This window comes from Phyllobates terribilis, unplaced genomic scaffold (genome assembly GCF_046119375.1).
Source record: "Phyllobates terribilis strain yellow unplaced genomic scaffold, ASM4611937v1 Scaffold_22__1_contigs__length_20350403, whole genome shotgun sequence".
Classification (NCBI taxonomy): domain Eukaryota; kingdom Metazoa; phylum Chordata; class Amphibia; order Anura; family Dendrobatidae; genus Phyllobates; species Phyllobates terribilis.
Genome location: NW_027362782.1, coordinates 10,410,202 through 10,437,846, shown reverse-complemented (window position 1 = coordinate 10,437,846; position 27,645 = coordinate 10,410,202). Strand labels below are relative to the sequence as shown.

Here is a 27,645-nt window from a genome sequence, read left to right as displayed (position 1 = left end):
TAGATTGCCAGGTTTTTCTTCCGCGCAGTAATGTCATACTCATGAAGGAGCCACACAGAATCACCATTGTATGCTGTCAATACAAACCGTCTCATTGTGCAACGTCCTGCTGCTGATGCTGGCTCTGGGCAGTATGCTTAGTCTGGCACCTCAGTTGGAACCTGTCCATTTGGGGTAAATTAGGTGCGTTGATATTTTAATTATACTCTCACTGTGCAGCTGTTTGAGATAAGACACCCAAGAGGGACAATGGGAAGCCCTGAATGCCACATGCTTGTATCACAATGCTCTGATTCATTTTGTCAGAGCACACAAACATTTTAAAGCTATACATGAAATGACGGTGGTCTACATTGAAAATTGTCTGAATTGCAAATCCAGTGCTACATTAAAGTCCATATACGAGGCTGGTGTCACACCACCTTGCACACCCGGGCAAGAGCTGGGACCTTGGGCAAGTAGGGTGGGCCCAATTGCTGTTGGGGACACCGGCACGCTATGGGGCCCGTGAGTCGGGTGATGGCACCGGGCCCCTCCCCCATTGCACTTTAAACTGTTTGAAATACTTCCCTGTTGATCCACTGCCCGGTCTCTTGCGCATCTTTTGACTCTCTGATGTCTCAGGGCAGAGGGCACGATGACTTCACTACAGTGCGCCCTCTGTGCTGAGCAGTGCAGAGAGCCAGAATACGCTGAGGAGATGGGAGCAGAGGCCAGTGGGGAATGAGGAAAGGTAAATATTTATTTATTTTGTATGTATGAAGCATTGTATGGCGCCCATTCTGTATGGAGCATTCTATTGGGCCCATTAGACTGTATGGAGCATTATGTAGGGCCCATTATTCTGTATGCAGCATTATCTGGGGCCCATTTTTCTGTATGCAGCAGTATCTGGGGCCCATTATTCTGTATGGAACATTATATGGGGTCCATAATTCTGTGTGGAACATTATATGGGGTCCATAATTCTGTGTGGAACATTATATGGGGTCCATTATTCTGTGTGCAGTATTATATGGGGTCCATTATTCTGTGTGCAGTATTATATGGGGTCCATTATTCTGTGTGCAACATTATATGGGGTCCATTAGTCTTTATGCAGAATTATATGGGGATTATTTTTCTGTATGGAGCATTATATGGGTCCATTATTCTGTATGGAGCATTATAACGGGTCCATTATTCTGTATGGAGAATTATATGGGAGCCATTATTCTGTATGGAACATTATATGGGGCATTATGTGGGGCATTATATGGGGCTCATACTGTATGGGGAAATATATGGGGCCCAATACACTGTATGGAGGACTATGTGGTGCCCACAATACTGTATATGGAGGACTATGTGGTGCCCACAATACTGTATATGGAGGACTATGTGGTGCCAACAATACTGTATATGGAGGACTATGTGGTGCCCACAATACTGTATATGGAGGACTATGTGGTGCCCATAATACTGTATATGGAGGACTATGTGGTGCCCATAATACTATATGGAGTACTATGTGGTGGACTATACTGTCCGGTCTAAAATGAAAAATTTCTCTGCTGTATCTGGGCATCATGAATCGTGGTATGTGTTGAAGGAGCCCACTGAGACTCTTTTGCCTGGGGCCCATGAAAACCTGAAGCTGGCCCTGCCCATATAGACTGTAAAAACTAAAGCCAGAATATACATGAGCAAAAAAATCCATTTTGAAAAGTTCCTTTGTCATGTTCAAATACAAGAATTACTAAAAAGGAAATATTTCCTTTTTTTAATTTGTTCATAATTTTTACACATAGTTTACTAGATTTGTATTGGTATTCCTTTGTAAAGGGGTCAGAATGCCCTGATGGAGTAGTGGAGTAGAACTAGTATGTAAACCCAGATATAGAAATATGTAAATACGTTGTGTTAAATATTACACATCTTTTCTAAATAACCCTTCACAGAATAGGTGATACAGGTGTGATATTTTTGTCACCCTTCAAGAGGTTGTCTACTACTTTAATATTAATGGCATATCCTTAGTATACGTCATCAATGAGCCATAACTCTATAGAGTTGACGGAGCTGTGCTGTGCTGCTCCATAACTTGTTAGTTTTGTCTGCCAACACTGAACAGCTGTTCGACCGGGGTGCAGGTGTCACACCCCCACCGATCAGACATTAATGACCTATCTTAAGGATAGGTCATTAATGTTTTAAGTAGTGTACAACCTCTACCACCTTCATTCGAAATCATATCATGTCGATTTGACATGTTAATACAACTGTGACACTATCAGTTGCAACACAGCATTACTGGAATAAGTAACATACTTTTAGATTCAGTCGATAGGTTACAGGAATGACAATTAATTTTCTTCTGCTCCATCTAAAGATATAATAGATAAAACCTACCATTTGTCAGGTTTTGGGGGCTTCACATCTTCGTCTTCACTAGCCATGTTCAAAGCCCAATGTATTTTCTGTGAATAAGGATAACAAATACATCACCACACAAGGTTGTAGTTTTTTTTCAAAGATTTTTTTGATTGCCAAGATAACCACCAACCTTATGCCACAACACTATCATAATACAATAAGTGCATACCATATTTTTTCGAACTATAAGACGCACCCCAAAATTTGGGGTGGAATATAGGAAAAAAATATTTTTTATACGATGGGGGTCCATCTTATAGTGTGCATAGGTAACTTACCTGGGGGTGTTGGAAAGAGGGTAACAGGAGGCAGGGTCCTTCAGGAAGCTGGTGGAGAAGGATCGCAGGGCCCTCCGTTCCCGCCCACAGGAACCTGGCAGCTGCAGCAGAAGGGGTGAGATGGCTGAGTCACTATGTCGGTGTCTGGCTAGGGGATGCTGAGCGGCGTGCGCGGCCATCTTCCTGAAGCTGCGATTTACAGGAAAATGGCCACCCAAGCTACCAGTCTGCGTATGCACCGGCTCGAGCGGCCATTTTCCTGTAGATCGCAGCTTCAGGAAGATGGCTGCGCTCACCGGAAAGAAGCGCATGTAGCTCTGCCACGCCGCTCACCGCCCCCCAGCATCTCACCTCTTCTGCTGCCGCCGGGTTTCTGAAGGAGGGAGGGAACAGAGGGCCCTGCGATCCTGCTCCACCACCACCGAAAATCAGGTAATCTCTACATTCAGACCATAAGACGCACCCCCCCGTTTTCCTCCCAAATTTGATAGAAAAAAAGTGCGCCTTTTGGTCCGAAAAATACGGTATATAAAATTTTACTGATATTAACCCCTTCACCCCGAAACCTGTTTTCACCTTACAATTCCATTTTCCAATTCTGACCAGTGTCACTTTATGTGGTGATAACTTTGGAATGCTTAAACACAACCAGTGACTATGAGATTATTTTTACGTGACACTGTACTTTATGGTAGTGGTAAATTTTGGTTCATATGATTAGCGTTTTATGAAAATATCAAAAATTTGACATAAAATGTGAAAATTTTAACATTTTCAAACTTTGAATTTTTATGCCCGTACACCAGATAGTTATTCATCATAAATAGATAAATAAAATTTGTTCGATATTTTTTGCGTTTCTTTGGCCCAAAATTTGTCATTTTCACAAGGGTAACAGGAGAAAATTGACATAAAAATTAGTTGTAGAATTTCTACTGAGTACGCCGATACCCCATATGTGGTGGAAAAATACTGTGCCCCGAAGTATAGGAGCGCCATTTGACTTTTCAGGCACAAAATTGGCTGAAACAAACATGTCTAGTTTGTAGGGCCCCTGATGTTAACCAAAAAAAGTGACCCCATTTTGGAAACTACACTCCCTCAAGGAATTTATCTAAAGGCGTGGTGAGCACCTCGAGCCCACAGATGGTTCACAGAATTTGACCGTTTAGCCATAAAAAAGAAAAAATACATATTTCCCACAAAAATGTTGCTTAAGCACCAAATTTTTCATTTTCAAACGTGTAACAGAAGAAAATGGACCCCCAAATTTTCTGTGAAATATCTCCCGAGTACGCCGATACTCCATATGTGGTGGAAAACTACTATTTGGGCACACGGCAGGGCTCGGAAGGGAAGGAGCACCATTTAAATTTTGATGTGCGAAATTAACTGGGATAGATATCGGACACCTTGTCGTGTCTGCAGAGTCCCTGATGTGCATAAACAGCGGAAACACCTTACAAGTGACCCAATTTTGGAAACTACATCCCTCAAGGAATTTATCTAGAGCTGTGGTGAGCACTTTGAACCCACAAGTGCTTCACAGAATTTTGGCAGAATATATGTATACCATCCACACACGCTTCGATATTAGGATACAACAACCTTTCAGCTGCAAGTAGAAAGACATACACCTCTGTAATAGGTAACCTCAATTGGTAAACCATACACATACAGTACAGACCAAAAGTTTGGACACATCTTCTCATTTAAAGATTTTTCTGTATTTTCATGACTATGAAAATTGTACATTCACACTGAAGGCATCAAAACTATGAATTAACACATGTGGAATTATATACTTAACAACAAAAGTGTGAGACAACTGAAAATATGTCTTATATTCTAGGTTCTTCAAAGTAGCCACCTTTTACTTTGATGACTGCTTTGCACACTCTTGGCATTCTCTTGATGAGCTTCAAGAGGTAGTCACCGGAAATGGTCTTCCGACAATCTTGAAGGAGTTCCCAGAGATGCTTAGCACTGGTCGGCCATTTTGCCTTCACTCTGCGGTCTAGCTCACCTCAAATCATCTCGATTGGGTTCAGGTCTGGTGACTGTGGAGGCCAGTTCATCTGGCGTAGCACCCCATCACTCTCCTTCTTGGTCAAATAGCCCTTACACAGCCTGGAGGTGTGTTTGGGATAATTGTCCTGTTGAAAAATAAATGATGGTCCAACTAAATGCAAACCGGATGGAATAGCATGCCGCTGCAAGATGCTGTGGTAGCCATGCTGGTTCAGTATGCCTTCAATTTTGAATAAATCTCCAACAGTGTCACCAGCAAAGCACCCCCACACCATCACACCTCCTCCTCCATGCTTCACGGTGGGAACCAGGCATGTAAAGTCCTTCCGTTCACCTTTTCTGCATCGCACAAAGACACAGTGGTTGGAACCAAAGATCTCAAATATGGACTCATCAGACCAAAGCACAGATTTCTACTGGTCTAATGTCCATTCCTTGTGTTCTTTAGCCAAAACAAGTCTCTTCTGCTTGTTGCCTGTCCTTAGCAGTGGTTTCCTAGCAGCTATTTTACCATGAAGGCCTGCTGCACAAAGTCTCCTCTTAACAGTTGTTGAAGAGATGTGTCTGCTGCTAGAACTCTGTGGCATTGACCTGGTCTCTAATCTGAGCTGCTGTTAACCTGCGATTTCTGAGGCTGGTGACTTGGATAGACTTATCCTCAGAAGCAGAGGTGACTCTTGGTCTTCCTTTCCTGGGGCGGTCCTCATGTGAACCAGATCCTTAGTAGCGCTTGATGGTTTTTGCAACTGCACTTGGGAACACTTTCAAAGTTTGCCCAGTTTTTCGGACTGACTGACCTTCATTTCTTAAAGTAATGATAGCCACTCGTTTTTCTTTACTTAGCTGCTTTTTTTCTTGCCATAATACAAATTCTAACAGTCTATTCAGTAGGACTATCAGCTGTGTATCCACCAGACTTCTGCACAACACAACTGATGGTCCCAACCCCATTTATAAGGCAAGAAATCCCACTTATTAAACCAGACAGGGCACACCTGTGAAGTGAAAACCATTTCCGGTGACTACCACTTGAAGCTCATCAAGAGAATGCCAAGAGTGTGCAAAGCAGTCATCAAAGCAAAAGGTGGCTACTTTGAAGAACCTAGAATATAAGACATATTTTCAGTTGTCTCACACTTTTGTTGTTAAGTATATAATTCCACATGTGTTAATTCATAGTTTTGATGCCTTTAGTGTGAATGTACAATTTTCATAGTCATGAAAATACAGAAAAATCTTTAAATGAGAAGGTGTGTCCAAACTTTTGGTCTGTACTGTACATTAAAATCCACAGCCCTCCAAAGTTGGATATGTGGCGCCCTGCTGCGCATTGGTGCCACAGAACCCAGAAGGGTGCATGGATGGACTCCTCCATAAGAGGCCCTCACACATTCACACACCTCCACCCTACCACCTCAGAGCAGCAGAGGGAGCCCGTTAGGGATATATAAAGGGAGGGTGGAGCAAGGCAGCTGAGTGTAGTTTCAGTTTAGTGTTCAGAGAGAGAGGAACACAGCTCAGAGGTGAGCAGAGAGTGTGCTGACGCTCAGAGATCAGTGAAGAAAGCAGCAAGCTGGCTGCTGTGCTTAGGCGAGCCAAGGCCTACAGCACGTGTGGAAGCCTAGTGAGGGCCTTGAGTGGGCCGTAGGCGAGAGGAAAAGGAAGAAGTAGTGAGGGGACAGAGGAGCATACCAGGCTCACCCCAATATATTTACCGGACACCGGGTCCGCGCCTACAGGGACCCTTTACACCCAGTAGAAACCAGCGGAACCCCTGGAGAACTACAGGTCCCAGGTCCACCTAATGCTGATTGCAGTACCAGGGCTAGGAGTCACAGAGGTCCCAGCGTCCAGGGAGAGTGATCTCCAAAGAGAAGGCCCTACCACCAGGTCAGCAGGTGCAGAGAGAGACAGTAACCAAGGCAGGCCAGAAGCAGAGAGAGTAAAGCAACGGATCAGGAGGCCCTATACCCGCTCACTGGGGAGAGTCCAGAAGTACGCTCTTCACCTGGAGTACCCTGGACCGTGCCTGCAGCATCACCAGTAAAAGTACTGAAGCGTACCCCTGTGTGAGTGTCCATCCTTCCTCCGGGACCGTCCTGCCATCTCTCCCCTGCACCACCATCCAGTACATTCCCCACACTGCCCTGAGACCCGCTCCACCTGTGGGGAGCCGTCCCATCACAAGCTGCCCTAACATCTGCCTCAGAGGACTGTAGCAGCGCTGGTGATCATCACCAGGTACCACAGGTGGCATCACGAATAATTCCAAAAACCCCAAATAATAGAAGTTTCCCCATTTCACTGACCGCCCTGGGTCACGGACCGGGCCAGCCACCGTGATACCCCCTGGCAACCAGAGGCCCGGCTGCAGAGTACCCCACGGCCCTGGGGGCGCATCAGATATAGTACTCTAACTGCTCAAATGAACATTATAAAAGAGCAAGCAACTTGAAAAAGATATATGTACAGAAAAGTGATATTAACTTAAGTTGTGATTGCTCAGTCAATGAGCCATAGATAGCGTATTATAAACTTACCTCACATAGAAATCAGTCTATAAAGGACTGTCAGATGAAAGAGGAAACAGAACAGGTTGTCTCCCCGGCACCTGTGCACAAGATTAGAGATGAGCGAAAGTTTCAGTTTGTACGATTGTCATATTTGCAATATTCGTCAAATATTCCTAGAACATTACTGAATGCCATTGGTTTAAATGGGAGGCAAAAACAAAAGCATACACAACACCTTCAAACGGGCCCAAAAGCTGCCAAAACACATCAAATTAGGGGCAGACACCAGGAAAGTGCCATCAATAGACCCAGAGTACAAGTAGTATAATTATCATTTATTAAAGCTACATTTATTCCGTGGCGCTTCACATGTGAAAAGGGGTTACCAACTGGTACAAGGAGAGAGAACCCTGCCCGCGAGGGTGCACAAACAATCTACAAGGGAAGGGTGAGGATACAGTAGGTCAGGGTACAATGTTCACAAGGTAGACAGTGGTGGTTGGTCTCCTAGACAACAAGCTAATTCCTTCATGATGATAGAGGCCACCATCTCCTTAGCTTGCTGCTGGCAGTTTTCTGTGGGAATGAGCTTGTCCCCAACCAGCCTGGAATATTTCCAGTGAATTATGGCACGACGCCATGGTATTAGCAGTGCACCCAGTACCAGAAGCGAAGTCATCCACAATTTCCTTCTCAAGAATTTTATTTGGTAGACTAAGTGGCTGCCCAAACATTAGTTTCTCACAAAGGCCCTGAAGACACTTAGTGGCAGTAGGTGCAAGTTTCTCCAGCATGTTAGATATCAGAGGGAGAACAGAGAGGGCACGATGGTGGCTCAGTGGCTAGCACTGCAGTCTTGCAGCGCTGGGGTCCTGGGTTTAAACCAACACCACCAAGGACAATATCTTGTCCCGCCAAGGACAACATCTGCAAGGAGTTTTATGTTCTCCCTGTGTTTGCGTGGGTTTTCCCCCCGGGTTCTCCAGTTTCCTCATCAATAAAAAGCTGCCATACCTTGTCCAGGAACCTTCACACAGACTTTTCTTAACCAGGGCTGCTTCTCAGCAGGGTTGGAGGGGCCCATCAGAGAACCGGAGAATCCTCTGGTGGACGCTGGCTTCAGGAGAGATCATAGCGCAAACCTTGCAGCTGATATGGGTCTCTTAAGCGGGGAAGAAAGGTGGGCCCCCAGAATCAAATCCTCTGGTGAGCCCAATGTTCTTCAGTCTGACACTGCTTCTTGGTGACACTTGTATTTCACCTCAGCCATGTTCTTTAGGTCAGTGAAAGGACTGGAATAGAGGGAAACCGTATCTACTCTGGCTGTCATTTCTCCCAGGAAGTCCTCTAATGCAGCTTGTTCCATAAGCAATGGCAGCCCATCTAACATCAGCTCACACTTCCCGGTGATGATTCGACACACAAAGATCTTTACATCTTGAATTTCATGACTGCAAAGTTGGGCAATGGCCTGATATGTAATGCGTTTTGAGAAATAACGTGCATAAGCAAAGTCACAGTTTAGGCCACTGAAGGTCATCATTAAGCGAAACTCATACAGCTTTCCCACAGACTGAAAGAGGTGTATCAAGACTTCCAACACAGCCAAGACTTCCCTGTCCTCACCAAGAGGATGACTGTCCATGTTCTTCTCCTCATTAGTGACGAGCGAATATGTTCCAGATCCGATCTCCAAACTTAGGTTTTACACGAATGTGGCTCATTCGGATTTGTGATCAAAAAAACGAGCAAAATTTGTTAAATTTGGGAAAAAATATAACGTTTGGCGAATTTCTGTGGTTACATGATTGCGGGCCAACTACAGCATTTTTTATAGTTTTGATAGCATAATGCTTGTGTATGATGAGCGGGGACACATGGCAGATGAGTGGGGGGGCTGGTGATAGCTCATAACAGGTCAGATCAGCGATGCGCTTTTTTTTTTTTCCTCCTGCAGGCGATAACTAAGTCAGGAAAGCGTGGTTAGCCAATCAGAGCGCAGGAAGCATCCAGAGAGTTGCAGACACGAGGGCTTCTGCAATTGGCTGCTGAAATCACATGTCCTCTCCATATAAAAACCGGCCATGTTCCCTCAGCGCCATTTTATGGATGTCACAGAAGGAGATAGACGCTGCTGAGTGTGCTCTGTCCTGTGTATTGAGAGATATTATCTAGATAGATGGGTGCTTCGGTGGAAGTCAGATAGTGTAGATAAGTCCTGTGCAGTGTACCTGTTTAATCGACCGTTCAGCCCTTTTTTTGTTTTTTTGTGCAATTACAGAGATTTAGACAGAAAGAGCAGGGCCTATGGCATAAAACAGTGTTGTGCACTGGTTGTACTGTGTTATCCATGCAGGGGTATACCTTCAATCTATTTTTGCACTTGCTAATGTGATAAAGCAAGCAAGCAAGCCCTTGTAGGCCACTTTTTGTGGGGTTGAAATTCAGCTATCTAAAGAGCTTTTGAGTGCAGAGCACAAAAAAAAATGTTTTTTCATTTGCTAATGTGATCATGCAAGCTGTATTAGCCCAGTTTGTCATTTTTTTGGTGGGTGAAATTCAGCTGTTTTCAGAGTAAAAAAGATAGATTTTTTCTGTTGCTAGCCACAGTCCATCAAAGATTTTTTTTGTGTGACAAACGTCATACACTCTACTGTACGTCAGCTACTATGTTAGTGGTGGTGAACTTCAGCTGTTTTCAGAGTAAAAAAAAATATTTTGTCTATTGCTAGTCAGAGTCCACAAAAGATTTTTTGGTGTCACAAACATACACTTTGCAAAAAGCCACATACTATTTTAGTGGCAGTGAAATTCAGCTGTATGCAGAGCTTATGCAGAGTAAATAAATCTATTTTTTACTGTGACTAATGTGATACAGCAGGCTAGATCTGAGTTTGAAATATCTTGGAGCATATATTCTATGTTATACAGGCCTCATCCACAATAAAAAAACACTTTCTTCTGTTACTAACGTCATACAGTAGGGCACATCTCAGGGTGCCAAGGAAGGGTGGTTAACTGCAATCGAGGGGGGTTGGCGATAAAAGAAAAACTTTAGTGAAAGTGTTAGTGAAGGCGAGGAACAACTGGAAGAGGAAGAGGTGATGGGCGAGCAACAGTCAGAACATGAAAAGGATAATCATCCCTTCTCTGTGTTTGGCGAGAGGGGACGAAGGAAACAAGAATTACCCAGCCACCAACACAGCATGAGCTTGAACCTCAGGAAAGAGGCTCACATGTGAGTGCGTTCTTGCTTCACTATCTGCAATTCATCCCTGTATAGTTATGATTCAAAATAGTGCTGACGACTGGGTTGCCACTCTGTTAGATTCACATTATAAAAGTAAATTTTGACAGATGCTTCCCGTCCTGGAAAGGGACCCACGAATGATGGAGTATCGAAACACGCTTTTACACAACCTTAAGAGAGTTTTTTCCCAAGACAGAAGTGAGGCACACGCAGTAGTGTAAGTGGCAGAAGCAATTTCTGTGAGTCCTTTCACACATTTTTTAGACCAGCTCGTGCACCTGCACAACAGAGTACAAGTCTGACACGTGGTGAACGACTGGAGAGGATGGTGCACTCCTGATTGAGTCTCCATCTGGTGTGTTGGCTGTAGTGGAAGAGGTTTTGGTTCCTAATTCTTCAATTTCTACTGTAGTAAAATTAATGCCACTTTGCTAGTGTCTGCCAATAATTTTTGGAAATGTGGAGAATCCTGATTGGGTCTCCATCTATTGGGTTTGGCTGTAGTGGAAGAGGTTTCTGTCTCCATTAAACTACTTCTACTCTGGTTAAATTGATGCCACTTTGTTGGTGTTAGGCCCCAATTTAGGGAAATGTGAACACTTCTGGTTAGGTCTCCATCTCCTGGGTTGGTCGGAGTGGAAGAGATTTTGGTCTCCATCTATTTGTATAGCTATACTGTAGTGAGATTAATTATTTGGTGCAGATATTGTTCTCCACAAAGGGGTACACAAACATGATCAACTCAAAATTGGTTTGCAATAAACAACCATCAAACCATCAGCCCCCCCATAGAACGCATCTGCTGCTTCTTCCTCCTCCTCTGTTACCGTGTCAAGTACTGTCACGCAAGTCTCTGACTGCAGAACCTACGGTTGTATACTCGCTCCAGTCAGGCTGAGTGAGAGCCCGTCAGCTCTAACAGAAGCTGACATGCCTGCTGTGTTTGTTTCCCTGAGCACACCACATGTTTCTCAATCCACCGTAACATCTGCACCTCAATCACGGTCTAGCAGTTTGTCCATTTCACCTTACTCCACCCTTTCTCAGCACTGCAGCCAGCCCTCGGTCCTGCAGTTGTGGTCACGTAAAAGATTGTTTACTCCTACACATGACAAAGCTAGGAGGTTGAACTCTACCATCTCCAATTTGTATGCTACGGAAGTGGTGGTCTTAGGTCCTAATTTTTTTTTTAATGTGAGCAGTTCTGATTGTGTCTCTATCTACTGAAACTGCTCTTACTAAAGTCACCAATGACCGACTAACTGCCTAATCCAAGCCAGACTACTCTGTCTTCCTCCTCCTAGACCTGTCATCTGCCTTCAACACAGTAGACCATATCCTTTTACTTCAGAATCCTCTCTCGGCATCACAGACTTGGCCCTGTCTTGGATCTTTTCATACCTAACTGACAGGACAATCAGTGTCTCCCACTCACACACCATCTCCTCATCTCACCCCCTATGTGTTGGTGTCCCCTAAGGTTCAGTTGTAGGACCCAGGCTCTTCTCCATCTACACATTCGGTTTATGACAGCTCATGGTCTCACGGCTTTCAGTATCACCTCTATTCTGACGACACATAGATCTACCTCTCTGGACCTGATATCAACTCCTTACTAGCCAGAATCCCACAATGTGTGTCCTGTGTTTCATCTTTCATCTCTGCTAGATTTGTAAAAATTAACATGGATAAAACAGAATGCAGCATCTTTCCACCATCTCATTCACCTCTCCCCCACAACTGACCTATCTATCAAAGTGAATGGCTGTCCACTCTCCCCAGTCCCGCAAGCTTGACTCTGATCTGTTCTTCAAACATCAGATCTAAGCCCTTTCCACTTGCTGTTGACTCCAACTCCAAAGTATCTCTGGGATCCGCACATTCCTCAACCATGAATGTAGAAAAACACCTGAGCAGGCCCTCATCATCTCCCACCTCGACTACTACAAGCTCCTGCTCTGTGGCCTCCTTCCTACCATTGTCGCACCCCTCCAATCTATACTAAACTGTGTAGGCAGATTAATCCACCTGTCATCCTGCTATTCCCAGGCTTCTCCCCTCTGTCTATCCCTGCGCTGGCTCCCTGTTGCCCAGACACTCCAGTTGAAAAGCCTAACTCTGGCATACCAAGCCATTGAAAACCTGTCTTCTCCATACATGTGTGACCGAGTCTCCTTGTACTAGTTACCTGCACGCAACTTCCCATCCTTCCAAGATCTTCTTCTCTACGCCTACAAAATTTGTCCCATGCATCTCGGCTACTGCGTATTACTGTACCCCAACACAGACTCTAACCTACGAAGCAAACGTTGAAAAGGAAGCTGAAGACCCACTTCTTGTGACAAACGTACAATCTGTGGTATGCCTCGCTCTAGCATACCGCTACACAACTAGCAGTACCCTGACCTACAGTATCCTCACCCATCCCTTGTAGATTGTTTGTGTGCTTGGGCAGTGTCCTCTCTCCTCTTGTACCAGTCGATGAGTCACCGACGGTGACTCCTTTTCACATGTAAAGCGCCACGAAACAAATGTGGCTGTAATAGTAATAATAAATATAGTACTTGTACTCTGGGTCAATTGGCATTTTCCAGGTGTCTACCACTAAATTGATGTGTTTTGGCAACTTTGGGGCTTTTAAGGTGTTACGTATGCGTTTTTTTGTCCCCCCATCGAATCCTATGGCATTCGGTAACGTTCGACGATCATTCCACGAATAAACAGGCGAATATTGCAAATTTGGCATTCGTAATCCAAATCGAATATTGAAACATTCGCTCATCTCTACTCCTCATTATCACTCAATCCGCGTTGAGATGAGATGAGAATGGTCTGTGTAGATTCACCCTGTATAGTTCCTTGCTCCGCCTGCAATGCCTCCTCTTTAATTGTGAGCAGCGAGCATTTCAGTAGACAGAGAAGCAGGATGGTGATACTAATTATGGCATCACCGCCACTCACCATCTTGGTGTAGTCCTGAAAGTTTTGGAGGACGGCACAGATGTCAGGCATCCATGCCCACTCATCAGCTTTTATGTGCAGAGGCTGACCTAAATTCCAACGGGCGTGTTGAAGCTGGTACTCAACAACTGCCCTCTGCTGCTCACAAATCCTTCCCAACATCTGTAACGTTGATTTCCAATGTGTGGTCACATCGCACACCAGTCAGTGAAGCACTGCCAGGGTGGCGGAAGCTGTAGCTGACATTCTGGAATGGGCACACACGCAGTATACTTTCACAAGCAGATCTGGCAGATCTGGGTAGGTTTTGAGAAACTGCTGAACTACTAAGTCGAGCACATTTAGTGCTCACTCATCACTAATGTGTACCCTTTTATGGAAAACAATATAAGCACCAAAGAATTAAAGGATGAAATGTAGAAAACCAATTTCGATTACATCATGTGTACCTGTGTGACAATATCTGCACCAAAGAATTAATTTCACTAGATTAGAACTAGTATAATGGGGACCGACAACTCTTCCACCACAGCCAACCCAGCAGATGGAGACCCAACCATGAGTGTTCACGTTTCAAAAAATTCGGGCCTGACACCACCATTTCCGTGGCCAACAGATTGGAGATGGTGGAGTTCAATCTCTTAGCTTTGTCATGTGTAGGAGGAAACAATCTTTTATGTGACCACAACTATGGGACTGAGGGCTGGCTGCTGTGCTGAGAGAGGGCAGAGTATGGTGAACCGGACAAACTGCTGGATCGGGAGTGAGATGCAGGCGGAGATTGATAAAGTTGTGGTATGCTCATTTTCTGAGATTGGTCAAAAACAGCAGGCATGTCCGCTTCCATTACAGCTGACGGGCTTTCACTCAGCCTGACTGGAGCTGTTAAAGAACCAGAGGTTCTGCTGTGGGAGACCTGAGTGACAATACTTAGCACGGTAACAGAGGAGGAGGAAGAAGCAGCAGATGCGGTTGATGGGGTGGGTGAAGCTTGTTGAGGTCCGCATTTTATCGCAGTGAAATTGCGCATGTAAAGGTTCATGTATGTAGTAGTAAAACTATTGCGCTTAATTTCTCTACGGAGTTTTTTCTTGCAAAGCTGTCACATAGCATGATTTGGCTCATCCTTTGCGGTGTCAAAAAAAGGCCCAGGCTAGGCAACCTTTGCTGCCCTTGCGAGCTGAAGACCCGTGACCCATGCTGGTCACAGCCACAGTTGTGGCTAAGGATGCAGTGTTCATCGCGGTTTCATCACTCAGTGTCTGCACCATCTTCCTCCACCTCCTCAGATGAGCTACTCCCATTCCTCGCCCTGAGAGTCACCCTCTTCCTCCTCTTGCCCTGATGGCACAGTACAGTCCACGTGACCCTCAGGTATCTGAGTCTCATCAGGATCACCTCCCCCCCTGGGAGGTGACGAGGGTCAGGAAGCTGTTCGGACCCAGCTTCTCTTTTTTTTCTTCCTGCATATAGAGAACAATATTTGCCCCAAAGAATTTTAAGCTGAGATGTAGTCTGCTTTATATACCACGGTATTAAGCAAATCAATTTTGATTTTATCATGTCTGTGTACCCCTGTGTTTAGAACAATATCTGCCTTAAAAAAATTTAAGCTGAGGTGTAGCCTGCAATATCAATATCAATTTTGAGTTTATAATGTCTGTGTACCCCTGTGTGGAGAACAATATCTGCCCCAAAGAACTTTAAGCTGAGATGTAGCCTGCTTTATATACCATGGTAGTAAGAAAACCAATTTTGAGTTTATAACGTCTGTGTACCCCTGTGTGGAGAACAGGATCTGCGGCAAAAAATTAATTTCACTAGAGTATAACTATTGTAATGGAGACCAAAACCTCTTACACTACAGCCAACCCAGCAGATGGAGACCCAATCAGGACTGTTCACATATAAAAAAATTAGGGCCTAACACCACCAAAGTGGCATCAATTTCACCAGAGTAGAATTAGTATAATGGAGACCAAAACATCTTCCACTACAGCCAACCCAGCAGATAGAGACCCAACCAGGAGTGTTCACATTTCCAAAAATTTGTGTCAACACCTGCAGCAGTAGCAAGAGCAGGCACAGAAGCCATATCACAGACTGTAATTACACGAGATGAATGCAGCACACTAAAAACTACAAAATTGCCTAGTCTGTACAGTCTGCGATTGGGGAGAAAAAGTTCTTGGAGATCCATGACTTGTTCATCGTGATGAAAGTTAAGTGGGCTACACTTTAAGGGGACATCCAGCTACACTGATCTGTCAGGACACCACCAGCAGCACTGAAGACACGTTCTGAGAGAATGCTGGCTCCAGGGCATGATAAAACCTCCAAGACGTGACAGGCGAGCTCAGGCCATTCATCCATTTTAGAAGACCAAAATGTTAAAGGGTCCAAACCGTCCCTCATGATACTGATAGAGCTCTACAGTAGATACTCCTGCACCATCCTCTCCAGTTGTTCACCACGTGTCAGACTTGTACTTTGTTGTGCTGGTGCATGAGCTGGTGTAAAAAATGTGTGAAAGGACTCTCAGAAATTGCTTCTGCCACTTACGCTGCTGCTGCTGTTTTGGCGTAGATGAATTGACGTGCCGGAGGTTGAAAGTTGACAGCTGCGATGCACACTCTGTCTCAGTGCTACAAGTGCTTCTCACAAAATTAGAATATTATCAAAAAGTTAATTTAATTTCTTCAATTCAAAAAGTGAAACTCATATTATATAGAGTCATTACAGAGTGATCTATTTCAAATGTTTATTTCTGTTAATGCTGATGATTATGGCTTACAGCTAATGAAAACAGAAAAGTCATTATCTCAGTAAATTAGAATAATTAACAAAAAACATCTTAAAAGGCTTCCAAAGCGTTTAAAAAGGTCCCTTAGTCTGTTTCAGTAGGCTCCACAATCAAGGGGAAGATTGCTGACTTGACAGATGCCCAGAAGGCAGTCATTGACACACTCCACAAGGAGGTTAAGCCACAAAAGGTCATTGCTAAAGAAACTGGCTGTTCACAGGATATGAGGCTATAAGTGTTGCATTCTTTGTGTCAAGCCACTTACGACAAATAGAGAACTCCAGAAGCGTCTTACCTGGGCCAAGGAGAAAAAGAACTGGACTGTTTCTCAGTGGTCCAAGGTGTTGTTTTAAGATAAAAGTAAATTTTGTATTTCATTTGGAAATCAAGGTCCCAGATTCTGGACAAAGAGTGGAGAGCTACATGAGGTCTAGTGTGAAGTTTCTACAATCGGTGATGGTTGGGGAGCCATGTCATCTGCTTGTGTAGGAGCACTGTGTTTTATTAATACCAAAGTCAGCGCAGCAGTCTACCAGTAAATTTTAGAGCACTTCATTCTTCCCTCTGCCGACAAGCTTTTTGGAGATGGAAATTTCATTCTCCAGCAGGACTTGGCACCTCTCCACACTGTCAAAAGTACCAATACCTGGTTTAAAAACAACATTATCAATGTGCTTGGTTGGCCAGCAAATTCGCCTGACCTTAACCCCATAGAGAATCTATGGGGTATTGTCAAGAGGAAGATGAGAGACACCAGACCCAACAATGCAGACGAGCTGAAGGCTGCTATCAAAGCAACCTGGGCTTCCATAACACCTCAGCAGTGCCACAGGCTGATCGTCTCCATGCCACGCTGCATTGATGCAGTAAGTGATGCAAAAGGAACCCCGACCAAGTATCGAGTGCTGTTGTTCTAATTTACTGAGATAATGACTTTTGTGTTTTCATTGGCTGTAAGCCATAATCATCAACATTAACAGAAATAAACACTTGAAATAGATCACTGCTTGTAATGACTATGATATGAGTTTCACTTTTTGAATTGAAGAACTGAAATAAATGAACTTTTTGATGATATTCTAATTTTGTGAGAAGCACCTGTATCTTGGGGAAAACCTATCTTAAGGTGGTTTAAAAGCTTGTTTCGATACTCCAGCATTTGCGGGTCCTTTTACAGGGTGGAAAGCATTTGGAAAAATTAACTCTTACTAACAGAGTGGCAACCCAGTAGTCAGCACTATATTGAATTGTGGCGCCCCTGAGGGTTCGGCCGCCACAGGAATGCTGCACTTCTTTATTGGAGTGTGGTGTTCCTCCTCTGAGGTAAGTCCGGTGCAATGACAGTGACCTAAAATTTTGCATCCAACACCACATTTCCACCAGAGGGAGCTAGTATGCACTAGTGCTGCTCCCCTGGTTACAGGGAGACTGGGGAACACAAAGTGGTAGGAACCAGTTAGTGGGTGTGGGTGGAGGAACAGTTAATTAGTGACACTTCTAATTTCATATTTAATAGAATGCCATCTTTGATCTTGGTCCTTCAGTTCAGTCTTTGGTTCTCTGGACCCAGTCTGCCTAGTGCAGAGTCCAGTCCTTCAGACGTGTGGTCTCTGGCAGTCTTGCTGTCAAGTAGTCGTACTGTGCTGTCCAAAATACTGTGTGTAAAGTGACTTCCCTCCGGGAGCGCAGATCCTGTGTGGGTCTGCACCGGCATGGGACACAGCCCTCGTACCCCGATCCATGGGACGAGAGGGAGGTTGCAGACAAGGAGTGTCTCAACCCGGCCAAGGACCAGGATCGAGAAGGCCCGGGAGCTTTAGAGTGTGGCTCCCTAGCAAATGGGTCCCGGGGAGGATGCAGACGGAGCGGAGTACGCCACCTGTCCTCTTCTACCTGATCTATTCAGAGGGATTCCGGCTGCAAGAGGGGTACCGGCACCCGACCTCGTACTCTATGTCCAGGACGGGAAAGCCCGGTTAGGCCCCGAGGATCCCGGCGGGCCTCGGCTGGAGAGGAATTGCCACCCGAGCCCAACACCTGAGAGGAGCTCAGAGGGAGACCCGGCCTATCCACACACGCACAGACGGGAAAGGGGTACAGTCTGTAGTGCAGGAACACTCTGGTGTAGGGACGCTACCAAACACTGGACTTCCTCGGAGGTAGTCGGACCCCCGTCCCTGGTGGCTGCAGGACTCCGGGAGGAGCAGGGAGAAGCCTTGCGCTGCTTATGAGAACTGTGAGTAAAGCCTTGGAAACTCATCCCTATGGCCTCCGGACTGTTTATTACGCACCATACCACGCGACACGGTACCCACGTCTCTACTCCCGCACTATTTGCCCCCTTCTGTCCCGTTCTTGCCTGCCCTGGGGCCTGCTCCGCCTGTGGGGAGCAGCGAGAACTTTAGCCGCCACGACATCGGGCCTCAGTGGACTGCTAGCGGCGCTGGTGGCGCATCACCAGACACCACAGGTGGCGTAGTCGACAAATACCACTCAACCCGGATAGCCCTATCATCATTTTCAATGTGACGGCCCTGGGCACGGAACGGGTCAAGGCCACGACTGCATCCCCCGTTCTCAACATCTGACCCGGCTCCGAGTACCCCATCTTCCCAGGGCAGGGCTTGAGAGGCGTCACATCACTGGCGTAGTCGGCAGGATTTCGTGCCCACAGCAACGGAGAAAAGTGCCCATTGCTATCGGGTACTGTGTGCCTTACACCTTGGACTGTTGTTTTACACTTAAAATGGCGCCCGCCCAAGAAGAACAGGCGCCATCACGCAGTGAAAAGACTGACTTTGTACACCTCCCATCGTGGGCTGGGCTCCCGCTTGGCGCCAAAAATGTGGACTGCTTCTTCCATCAAAGACTGTCCGCGGAATAATGCCCGTCAAACTGGATGGGCTGAACGAAGGCTGGCCTGTCAACATGCCGCCCAGGAACTGCCCTGAAAGAGGAGGAAGAAGAAGTAAAGCAACAAGGTGCGGCCATTAGAATTGGAGCTTGGCAGTGAACAGAGGCGGTCATGGATGCCCCTGGGGAGCGAGGCCATGCTACTGCTGCACCCAATCCAGGCCCTTCATCTGGCGGAGAGTCTAGCGGCAGTGTGTTGACACCGGGAGACTTCGAGTTTCTGAACCAGGAGGCTCCAGAGCTTGCTAGGAGGCAGAGAGAGGCCCAGGAGGCGGCGACGGCTGCGTGGAAAGCGGAGATGCTGCAGCGGATCCGAGACCGCCGCCGAGGAGAGGAGGCTCCGGAAGCAGTCGGCCTGGAGGTCGAAGTGGAAACCGACCTGACGGCAGGTGAGGATGCAACCCCTGCCCCGGCTGCGGAGCCCTCGGAGCTGATCCTGGACCTCATGGCGGAGTATGTACATCCCCAAACTGTCACCTGGGAGCAAGCGTTAGCTTCCGAGCTGCAAGCGGCAGCTATCGGTGGAGATTTGCACTGCCACGGGAGCTCCGTGACGGAGGTGCCCGGAGCTGCGGAGGAGGCTACCGGCGCCAACCCGGATTGGTCCGCACTGCTTGAGGACTCTCAGCAACCCGTCCTGACCCCGCTACCTGCCCCGGCGGTAACCTGGCCCGAGGCTGAAGAGTGGGCCTGGGAAAACCAGGGGGGCAACCTGATGGGCTTCCCGTGGGAGACCACAGCTGAAGCGCAGAGGAGGAGCCAATGGTGTAGCAATCAGGTCCTCAAGTTGGCACGGGAGCGACGTCGGCGGGAGCAACGCTGCAAGCGCCTCGAAGTCCGGACCAAGGCTTCCAAGACTCGGGCGCGACAGGAGGAGGCTACCCATCCCAGTCCCCGGTATGAGGGCAAGATCGTGCGGTTTCACCAAGAGGCGGGGTGGGGGTTTATTCGGTGTCCCCTCTTCCGAGACGATGTGTTCTTCAGCCGGCGGGACGTCGAGCTGCGCCTTAAGAAGGGACACCTCGGCCGGAACCTCTTCCCGGGCGATACGGTGACTTTCTCTCGCCACCAGGGGGAGCGTGGGTGGTACGCCCTGGACGTCCGCAAAGTGTCTGGAAGTGACGCCACCACCTCCTCAGCCTCAGGTGACAGGCTACCCTCTGTCGGGAGGAATGAGCCCTTCCCTCCATGTGAGCCCCAAGTCTAAAGCAGCCCCGGCTGCTGTAGTTATTGTTTGAAGTTTAACTATTGCTGCTATTTATCGTGTGTTTTCCTTTCCTTATAGAGACTTTGGTCCCTGCGGACTATGGCAGGCGGCGGACTGCAATGTAAATAGTTATGCACCTATTTAGGTGCTCCCTATTGGTTTTATACAAAACCGTGCATACTTTCTACCTCAGACCTCAGAAGCAAAACCTGTCTGGAGTGGCACGTGTGGGGGTCCAACTCCGGATCTTCATGCCCTGCAGCCACCCCAGGGCCCACGTAGAGGGTTTAGGTCAGGTCCCTCTTGTTACTGAACTGACTGTCGCTACTTTTAACCAGTCCGCTGCCTTGATCCAAAAGTCTCTTGTCCTAATTAATAATTTTACACTTCTATATCTCTGCACTTTTATATCTCTGTATTTTTATAATTTTATACTTTTGTACTTTTATAGCTGTTATGCAACGTTACAAGAAATGTGACTCCCATAAAGGGATGATAGTTCTACTTGTTTATATAAAAATAATTTTTCTGGATGATATTCCTTTGCAGCCCGCGGACGTGCTGTGTTTTACCAGGGGGGAATCTGGCGCCCCTGAGGGTTCGGCCGCCACAGGAATGCTGCACTTCTTTATTGGAGTGTGGTGTTCCTCCTCTGAGGCAAGTCCCGTGCAATGACAGTTGTTAGAACCTTGCTGTTAGGTTTTTTTTCCTTTGCTGGTCACATGACCTTGTTGGCCTATTTAATCCTGCTCCGCCCTTCTGGCTTTGCTGGACTTCATTGTATATCTACTTTCTAGCTAGCCTGTGCTCTGTATCTAACTCTGTTAGTTTGCTTGGTCTACGGACCTCTATGTTCTATCTATTTTGTTTGTTCGTCTGTCTGCTACTATTTCTGTTAGGAGGTGTCCCATATTCCTCCCAGTCCTTAGTACTTGTAGGGATTCCCTCCCCACATCTATAGGTCTCCGTACAGACTAGATTAGGACTTTAGCAGGTCTGATCGCAGGATCAGGTTCCCTGTTACATCGTAGGGATTCAGCTGAGTCCTATAGTAGGGACAGATCTCCTCTCTTTCCTTAGCTTTGGTAGCAGAACATAACAACAGTGACCTAACCTTTTGCATCCAACAACACATTTCCACCAGAGGGAGCTAGTATGCACTAGTGCTGCTCCCCTGGTTACAGGGAGACTGGGGAACACAAAGTGGTAGGAACCAGTTAGTGGGTGTGGGTGGAGGAACAGTTAGTGACACTTCTAATTTCATATTTAATAGAATGCCATCTTTGATCTTGGTCCTTCAGTTCAGTCTTTGGTTCTCTGGACCCTGTCTGCCTAGTGCAGAGTCCAGTCCTTCAGACCTGTGTGGTCTCTGGCAGTCTTGCTGTCAAGTGGTCGTACTGTGCTGTCCAAAATACTGGGTGTAAAGTGACTTCCCTCCGGGAGCGCAGATCCTGTGTGGGCCTGCACCGGCATGGGACACAGCCCTCATACCCCGATCCATGGGACGAGAGGGAGGTTGCAGACAAGGAGTGTCTCAACCCGGCCAAGGACCAGGATCGAGAAGGCCAGGGAGTTTTAGAGTGTGGCTCCCTAGCAAATGGGTCCCGGGGAGGATGCAGACGGAGCGGAGTACTCCACCTGTCCTCTTCTACCTGATCTATTCAGAGGGATTCCGGCTGCAAGAGGGGTACCGGCCCCCGACACCCGACCTCGTACTCTATGTCCAGGACGGGAAAGCCCGGTTAGGCCCTGAGGATCCCGGCGGGCCTCGGCTGGAGAGGAATTGCCACCCGAGCCCAACACCTGAGAGGAGCTCAGAGGGAGACCCGGCCTATCCACACACGCACAGACGGGAAAGGGGTAGAGTCTGTAGTGCAGGAACACTCTGGTGTAGGGACGCTACCAAAGACTGTACTTCCTCGGAGGTAGTCGGACCCCCGTCCCTGGTGGCCGCAGGACTCCGCGAGGAGCAGGGAAAAGCCTTGCGCTGCTTATGAGAACTGTGAGTAAAGCCTTGGAAACTCATCCCTATGGCCTCCGGACTATTCATTACGCGCCATACCACGTGACACGGTACCCGCGTCTCTACTCCCGCACTATTTCCCCCCTTCTGTCCCGTTCTTGCTTGCCCTGGGGCCTGCTCCGCCTGTGGGGAGCAGCGAGAACTTTAGCCGCCACGACATCGGGCCTCAGTGGACTGCTAGCGGCGCTGGTGGAGCATCACGAGACACCACAGGTGGCGTAGTTGACAAATACCACTCAACCCGGATAGCCCTAACATCATTTTCAATGTGACGGCCCTGGGCACGGAACGGGTCAAGGCCACGACTGCATCCCCCGTTCTCAACATCTGACCCGGCTCTGAGTACCCCATCTTCCCAGGGCAGGGCTTGAGAGAATCATAACTATACTGGGATCATGTGGCAGATAGTGCAGCAAGAAGGCACTCATATGTTGGGCTCTTCCATGATGTCCAAGGCCATGCTGTATTGATGGCTGGGTAACACTGTTGCTTGTTTCCACCGTCCCCTCCCGCCAACCACGAACAACAGAGAGATGATTATCCTCTTCATCTTCTGACTGTTGCACGCCCATCACCTCTTCCTCCTCCATTTGTTCCTTGGCTATTGCACCTTCACTAACAGTTTGTCTGGTAGCACCAACCCCCCTCGATCGTAGCAATCCACCCTCACTTGGCATCCCCCTGTGTGACGACAGTCTGGAACTTTGATACATTATTATTCCTTCCACATCCTTCTCTTTCTCTGGGACCACCACCTGCTGCTGCAGGCTATTCAAGTCTGCTCCAGCATGTAGATGGCCAGAATAGTGATGCTGATGACGGCATCGTCCGCGCTAACCATCTTAGTAGCCATTTCAAAACTGTGCAGAGGTCCTTAATCTGTGCCCACTCCATAAAGGTGATATGCCCCACGTCCATACTGCACTGGCCCAGGCTATACGACATGACATAATGCATCAGGGCTCATTGCTGCTGCCACAGTCGCTGCAACATGCGCAGAGCAGAATTCCACCGTGTCGGCACACTGCATATCAACCTATTAACTGGCATGGACAAAGACCTCTGTATCGATGCATGTCGATGACCTGAGGGGTGTGAGCGGCGGAAGTAAGCACACCGCTTCCATGCTTTCTGAAGCAGCTCATCCAGGCCAGGATAGTGGCAGAGAAAATGCTGTACCACTAGGTTGTGGACGTGAGCCATGCAAGGCACGTCTGTGAGCTTGCCTTGGCGTAGGGCTGCCACCAGGTTCGCACATGGCCTTCCCTGGCTCCACATTCAGTGGAGACAGCCATTGCTCAAACTCAGCTTTTAGAGCTCTCCACAACTCTTCAGCTGTATAACTGCAATCTCCAAGGCATATTAATTTTAAGACTGCCTGATCGCAGTGAGCCTTGGCTGCGCAGCACAGAGGTGGTGTGGATTCGCTCTGCACTGTTGGAATGCGTGTCTCATTAAGGCAGAGGTTGAGTGCGCAGGTGGAGGCACTAGAGGAGGTGGAGGAGGCAGAAGCAGTGGATGAAGTGTGAAATAGAGGTTTGTTCTGCCAGGTTTGGGGTTTCCAAGATTTGTGGAGCAGCCCCTTTCCCGCCTGCCCCCATAGCCACCAGACTCACCCAGTGCCCAGTCAGCGAGATGTAATGCCCTTGGTCATGCTTACTCGTCCATGTGTCTGTGGTGAAATACATCCTGGCAGACGAAGATTTAGTCAAGGAACGGGTGATGTTGTCTGCGACATGCTGGTGTAGTGCAGGCACAGCTTTCTTAGAGAAGTAATGGCGACTGGGCAACTGGTACTGGGGGACTGCGACGGCCATCAGCTTTAGGAAACGGTCTGTATCTACCAGGCAGAAAGGCAGCATTTCCGTGGCCTACAGATTGGAGATGGTGGACTTCAACCTCAGCTTTCTCATTTGTAGGATGAAAATCTTTTACGTGACCACAACTACGGGACTGAGGGCTGGTTGCTGTGCTTAGAGAGGGCAGAGTATGGTGAACTGCTGGACCATGAGTTAGGTGCAGGCAGAGATGTTATACTGGATTAAGAAACATGTGGTGTGCTTGGTGAAATAAACACAGCAGGCATGTCCACTTCCGTTACAGCTGATGGGCTCTCACTCAGCCTGACTGGAGCAGGTAAAGAACCGGAGGTTCTACCGTCAGAGACGTGCATGACAATACTTGGCATGGTAACAGAGGAGGAGGAAGAAGCAGCAGATGCGATTGATGGGGCGGCTGATGGTTGTTGAGATCCGCAATTTATCGCAGTGAGATTGCCAGTGTAGCGCATGTTGATTGCGCATATGAAGGTTCATGCATGTATTAGTCAAATTATTGCACTTAATCCCTCTACTGAGTTTTTTTTTGCAGTGCTTTTCTCCTCTTGACTCTGTGAATGTTTGGAGTACACTACTGATGCCCATGGCATAGAATGTGTGAACAGTTCTGCAGACTCACCTACCTGTGGTTCCCAACAGTCAGTTGGGCAGTTGGACAGTTGTGACGCGGGGGGAAGCAAGGGTAATTGGGGTGCCACCTCTGTGGACTGTACTGTGTGTGATGTGGAGGAAGAGGAGGAGAGACCACTTGTAGCAGCACTTGCTATCCACTGGAGCACCAGCTCTTTCTGACCCTTATCAACAAGGCGTATCGCTGTGCGGCTGCCTAAAAAGGGAGTGGAGTAGCCAGTCCAGCAACAGAAGTTCTCAGTTGTCTTTGGATAGGACGTGACTGTGTTGGTTCACTAGTGCTTTCACTAACATAACCACCTTCACCACGTATACCTTGAACACCAAGTCTATTCTCACTTACTCTCCATGACCTCTCTTTTTCTCACTCATGTTGGTCAGATAGTGTTGTGGCAGCACGCTATTAACATAACAAAATTATATTTTTTTTACTCTGCATCAGTTCTGGACAAACCTGAATTTCAGCGGCACTAAATAACGAAGTGAAATATTGCTTGCTGTATCACGTTAGCAACTGAAAAATATAGGTTTTTGCTCTGCAACAGCTCTGCACACTGCTGAATTTTAGCAGCACTGTCAATTTAAGATATGGCTTGCTGTATCACGTTGGTAACAAAAGTATTTATTTAGTGTGGATGACGCTTGTATAACAGATATGCTCCAAACTATTTCAAACTGAGATGCCCCCTAATGTATAACATTAGTAACAGAAGTATTTATTTTTTTTACCGTGGATGAGGATTCTATAACATAGAATATATGCTCCAAGATTTTTCAAACTTAGATCTAGCCCGCTGTATCATATTAGTCACAAAAAATAGATTTTTTTTTACTCTGCATGAGCTCTGCATACAGCTGAATTTGACAGTAACAAAATTACAATGTGACATATGATGTACTGTATCACGTTTGTCACAGAAAAAAAATATTTTTTTTACTCTGGTTAGCAACAGAAAAAATAGATTGTCAGTTTGTGGGGGTGAAATTCAGCTGTATGCACAGTAAAAACAAGGTGGGCTACTAAAGCTTGCTGTATCACATTAGCAAATGAAAAAATTTAGTTTTGAACTCTGCACTCAGGAGCTCTGCATACAGCTGAATTTCAACCCCACAAAATGACAAGGTGGGCTAGTAGGACTTACTGTATCGCATTAGCAAGCGAAAAAATAATTTGTTTAAGGGATACTAGTGCAGGGAGCACAATAGAAGCAGTGCACAACAGAGTTCTATGACATGGGCCCTGCTGTCTGTGAGGACCTCAGTAATAGCACAAGAAAAAAAAAATCTGCTGGAAGGTAGGTCGATTTCACAGACACACAGGACACTAGTTATCTAAACTATCTGACTTAGAAGCAACTGCCTATCTATCTAGCTAAAATTTTTCAGTATGCAGGAGCAGTGTTCAGCAGCAGCATCTATGACTTGTTATAATTAGAAAATGGTGCTGACAACATGTCCGCTCTTTATATAGAGAGGACATGTGATTTCAGCAGCCAATAGCACAAGCCCTTGTGTCTGGACAGAGTGAATGCTTCCTGCGCCCTCATTGGCTAGCAGCGATTTGCACACAAAGGAGAAAAAAAAATTAGAAGCATGGCGCTGCTTTCAGCTTCAGTCAGCTCTCCCCCCAGCCCATCCCTTCATCAAACACATCCCCCCACTCATCATACACAAGCAGTATGCTAGCCAAAGTATTAAAAACACTTCAGTTGCAATGCAATAATTTTGCAGCACTGCTCCCCGAATGGTACCGATTTTAAGAAAAAATGCTCGTGTTTCCTTTGACGAATCCGAAAGTGCCATATTTGTGCCGAATTCAACATTTGCACTGCTGGAAAAAATATATCTGGGAGAGAAAAAAAAGTGCGGCTTGCATTATGGGTGATTTGCGCAGGTGCGGGATCTGAAAAACTAGACAGCACATCACAGGGCACTGTGACGTGCAGGGGAGGGGAGGAACATTGTAATTAGCAAAGTAGGTGGGGATTTCTTCACGTCCCGCAAGAATGAGAAAAAGGACTGAATAAAAAGACATTTCAAAGCAACCAGACCTCTAATATGGGGCATACAGGTATGTATAGATTTACATTTCTATCACCTATTCAGTGGGTACGGAAAGTATTTAGACCGTTTTAAATTTTTCACTCTGTTTCATTTTCAGACATTTGGTAAATTCTAAAAAGTTCTTTTTTTTTCTCATTAAAGTACACACTGCACCCCATCTTGACTGAAAAAAAAACAGAAATGTAGTAATTTTTGCAAATTTATTAAAAAAAAACCCATGAAATATCACATGCTGATTTTTTTCAGTCAAGGTGGGGTGCAGAGTGTACTTTAATGAGAAAAAAAAATGAACTCTAGAATATACCAAATGGCTGCAATGAAATAGAGTGAAAAATTTAAAAGGGTCTGAATACTTTCCGTACCCACTGTATGCCCATATTAGAGGTCTGATTAGTCATAGTGGTTGACAGATTCCCTTTAAATGCATCATTGTTTTCAAGACACTAGTCCTAAACCACTCACTGTTCAGGTGTAAGTTGAGGAAAGACCACTTCCTATACGTTGATGCTTGCTGGAGGTGCCAGGTGTGGGTGCGTGCTGTGGTGAAGGCCAGTGACTCGCCTGAATATTGAAAACAGTGTACAGAAGCAAACGGCGTGTGACGTTACACTCTTCAATGAGGTACAGGTGCCTGAGAGTACGGTGCTGATCCCTTACGCGTTTTGGAAAATGAACTATTTCCTTCGTCAGAGGGCATTGAAAGGGCGTTGCTCCATGCA

General features: G+C 46.6%; 1 protein-coding gene across 1 annotated transcript in view; it reads right to left on the bottom strand.

The window, feature by feature from the left end:
* LOC141176272 (glutamate receptor ionotropic, NMDA 3B-like) overlaps window positions 1-27,645 on the bottom strand; it is a 474,027-nt gene that overhangs the window by 42,134 nt on the left and 404,248 nt on the right. The window contains exon 8 of the mRNA XM_073660231.1: window positions 2,392-2,459. Coding sequence (XP_073516332.1) covers window positions 2,392-2,459 — 68 coding nt within the window. The remainder of the gene's footprint in view (window positions 1-2,391; window positions 2,460-27,645) is intronic.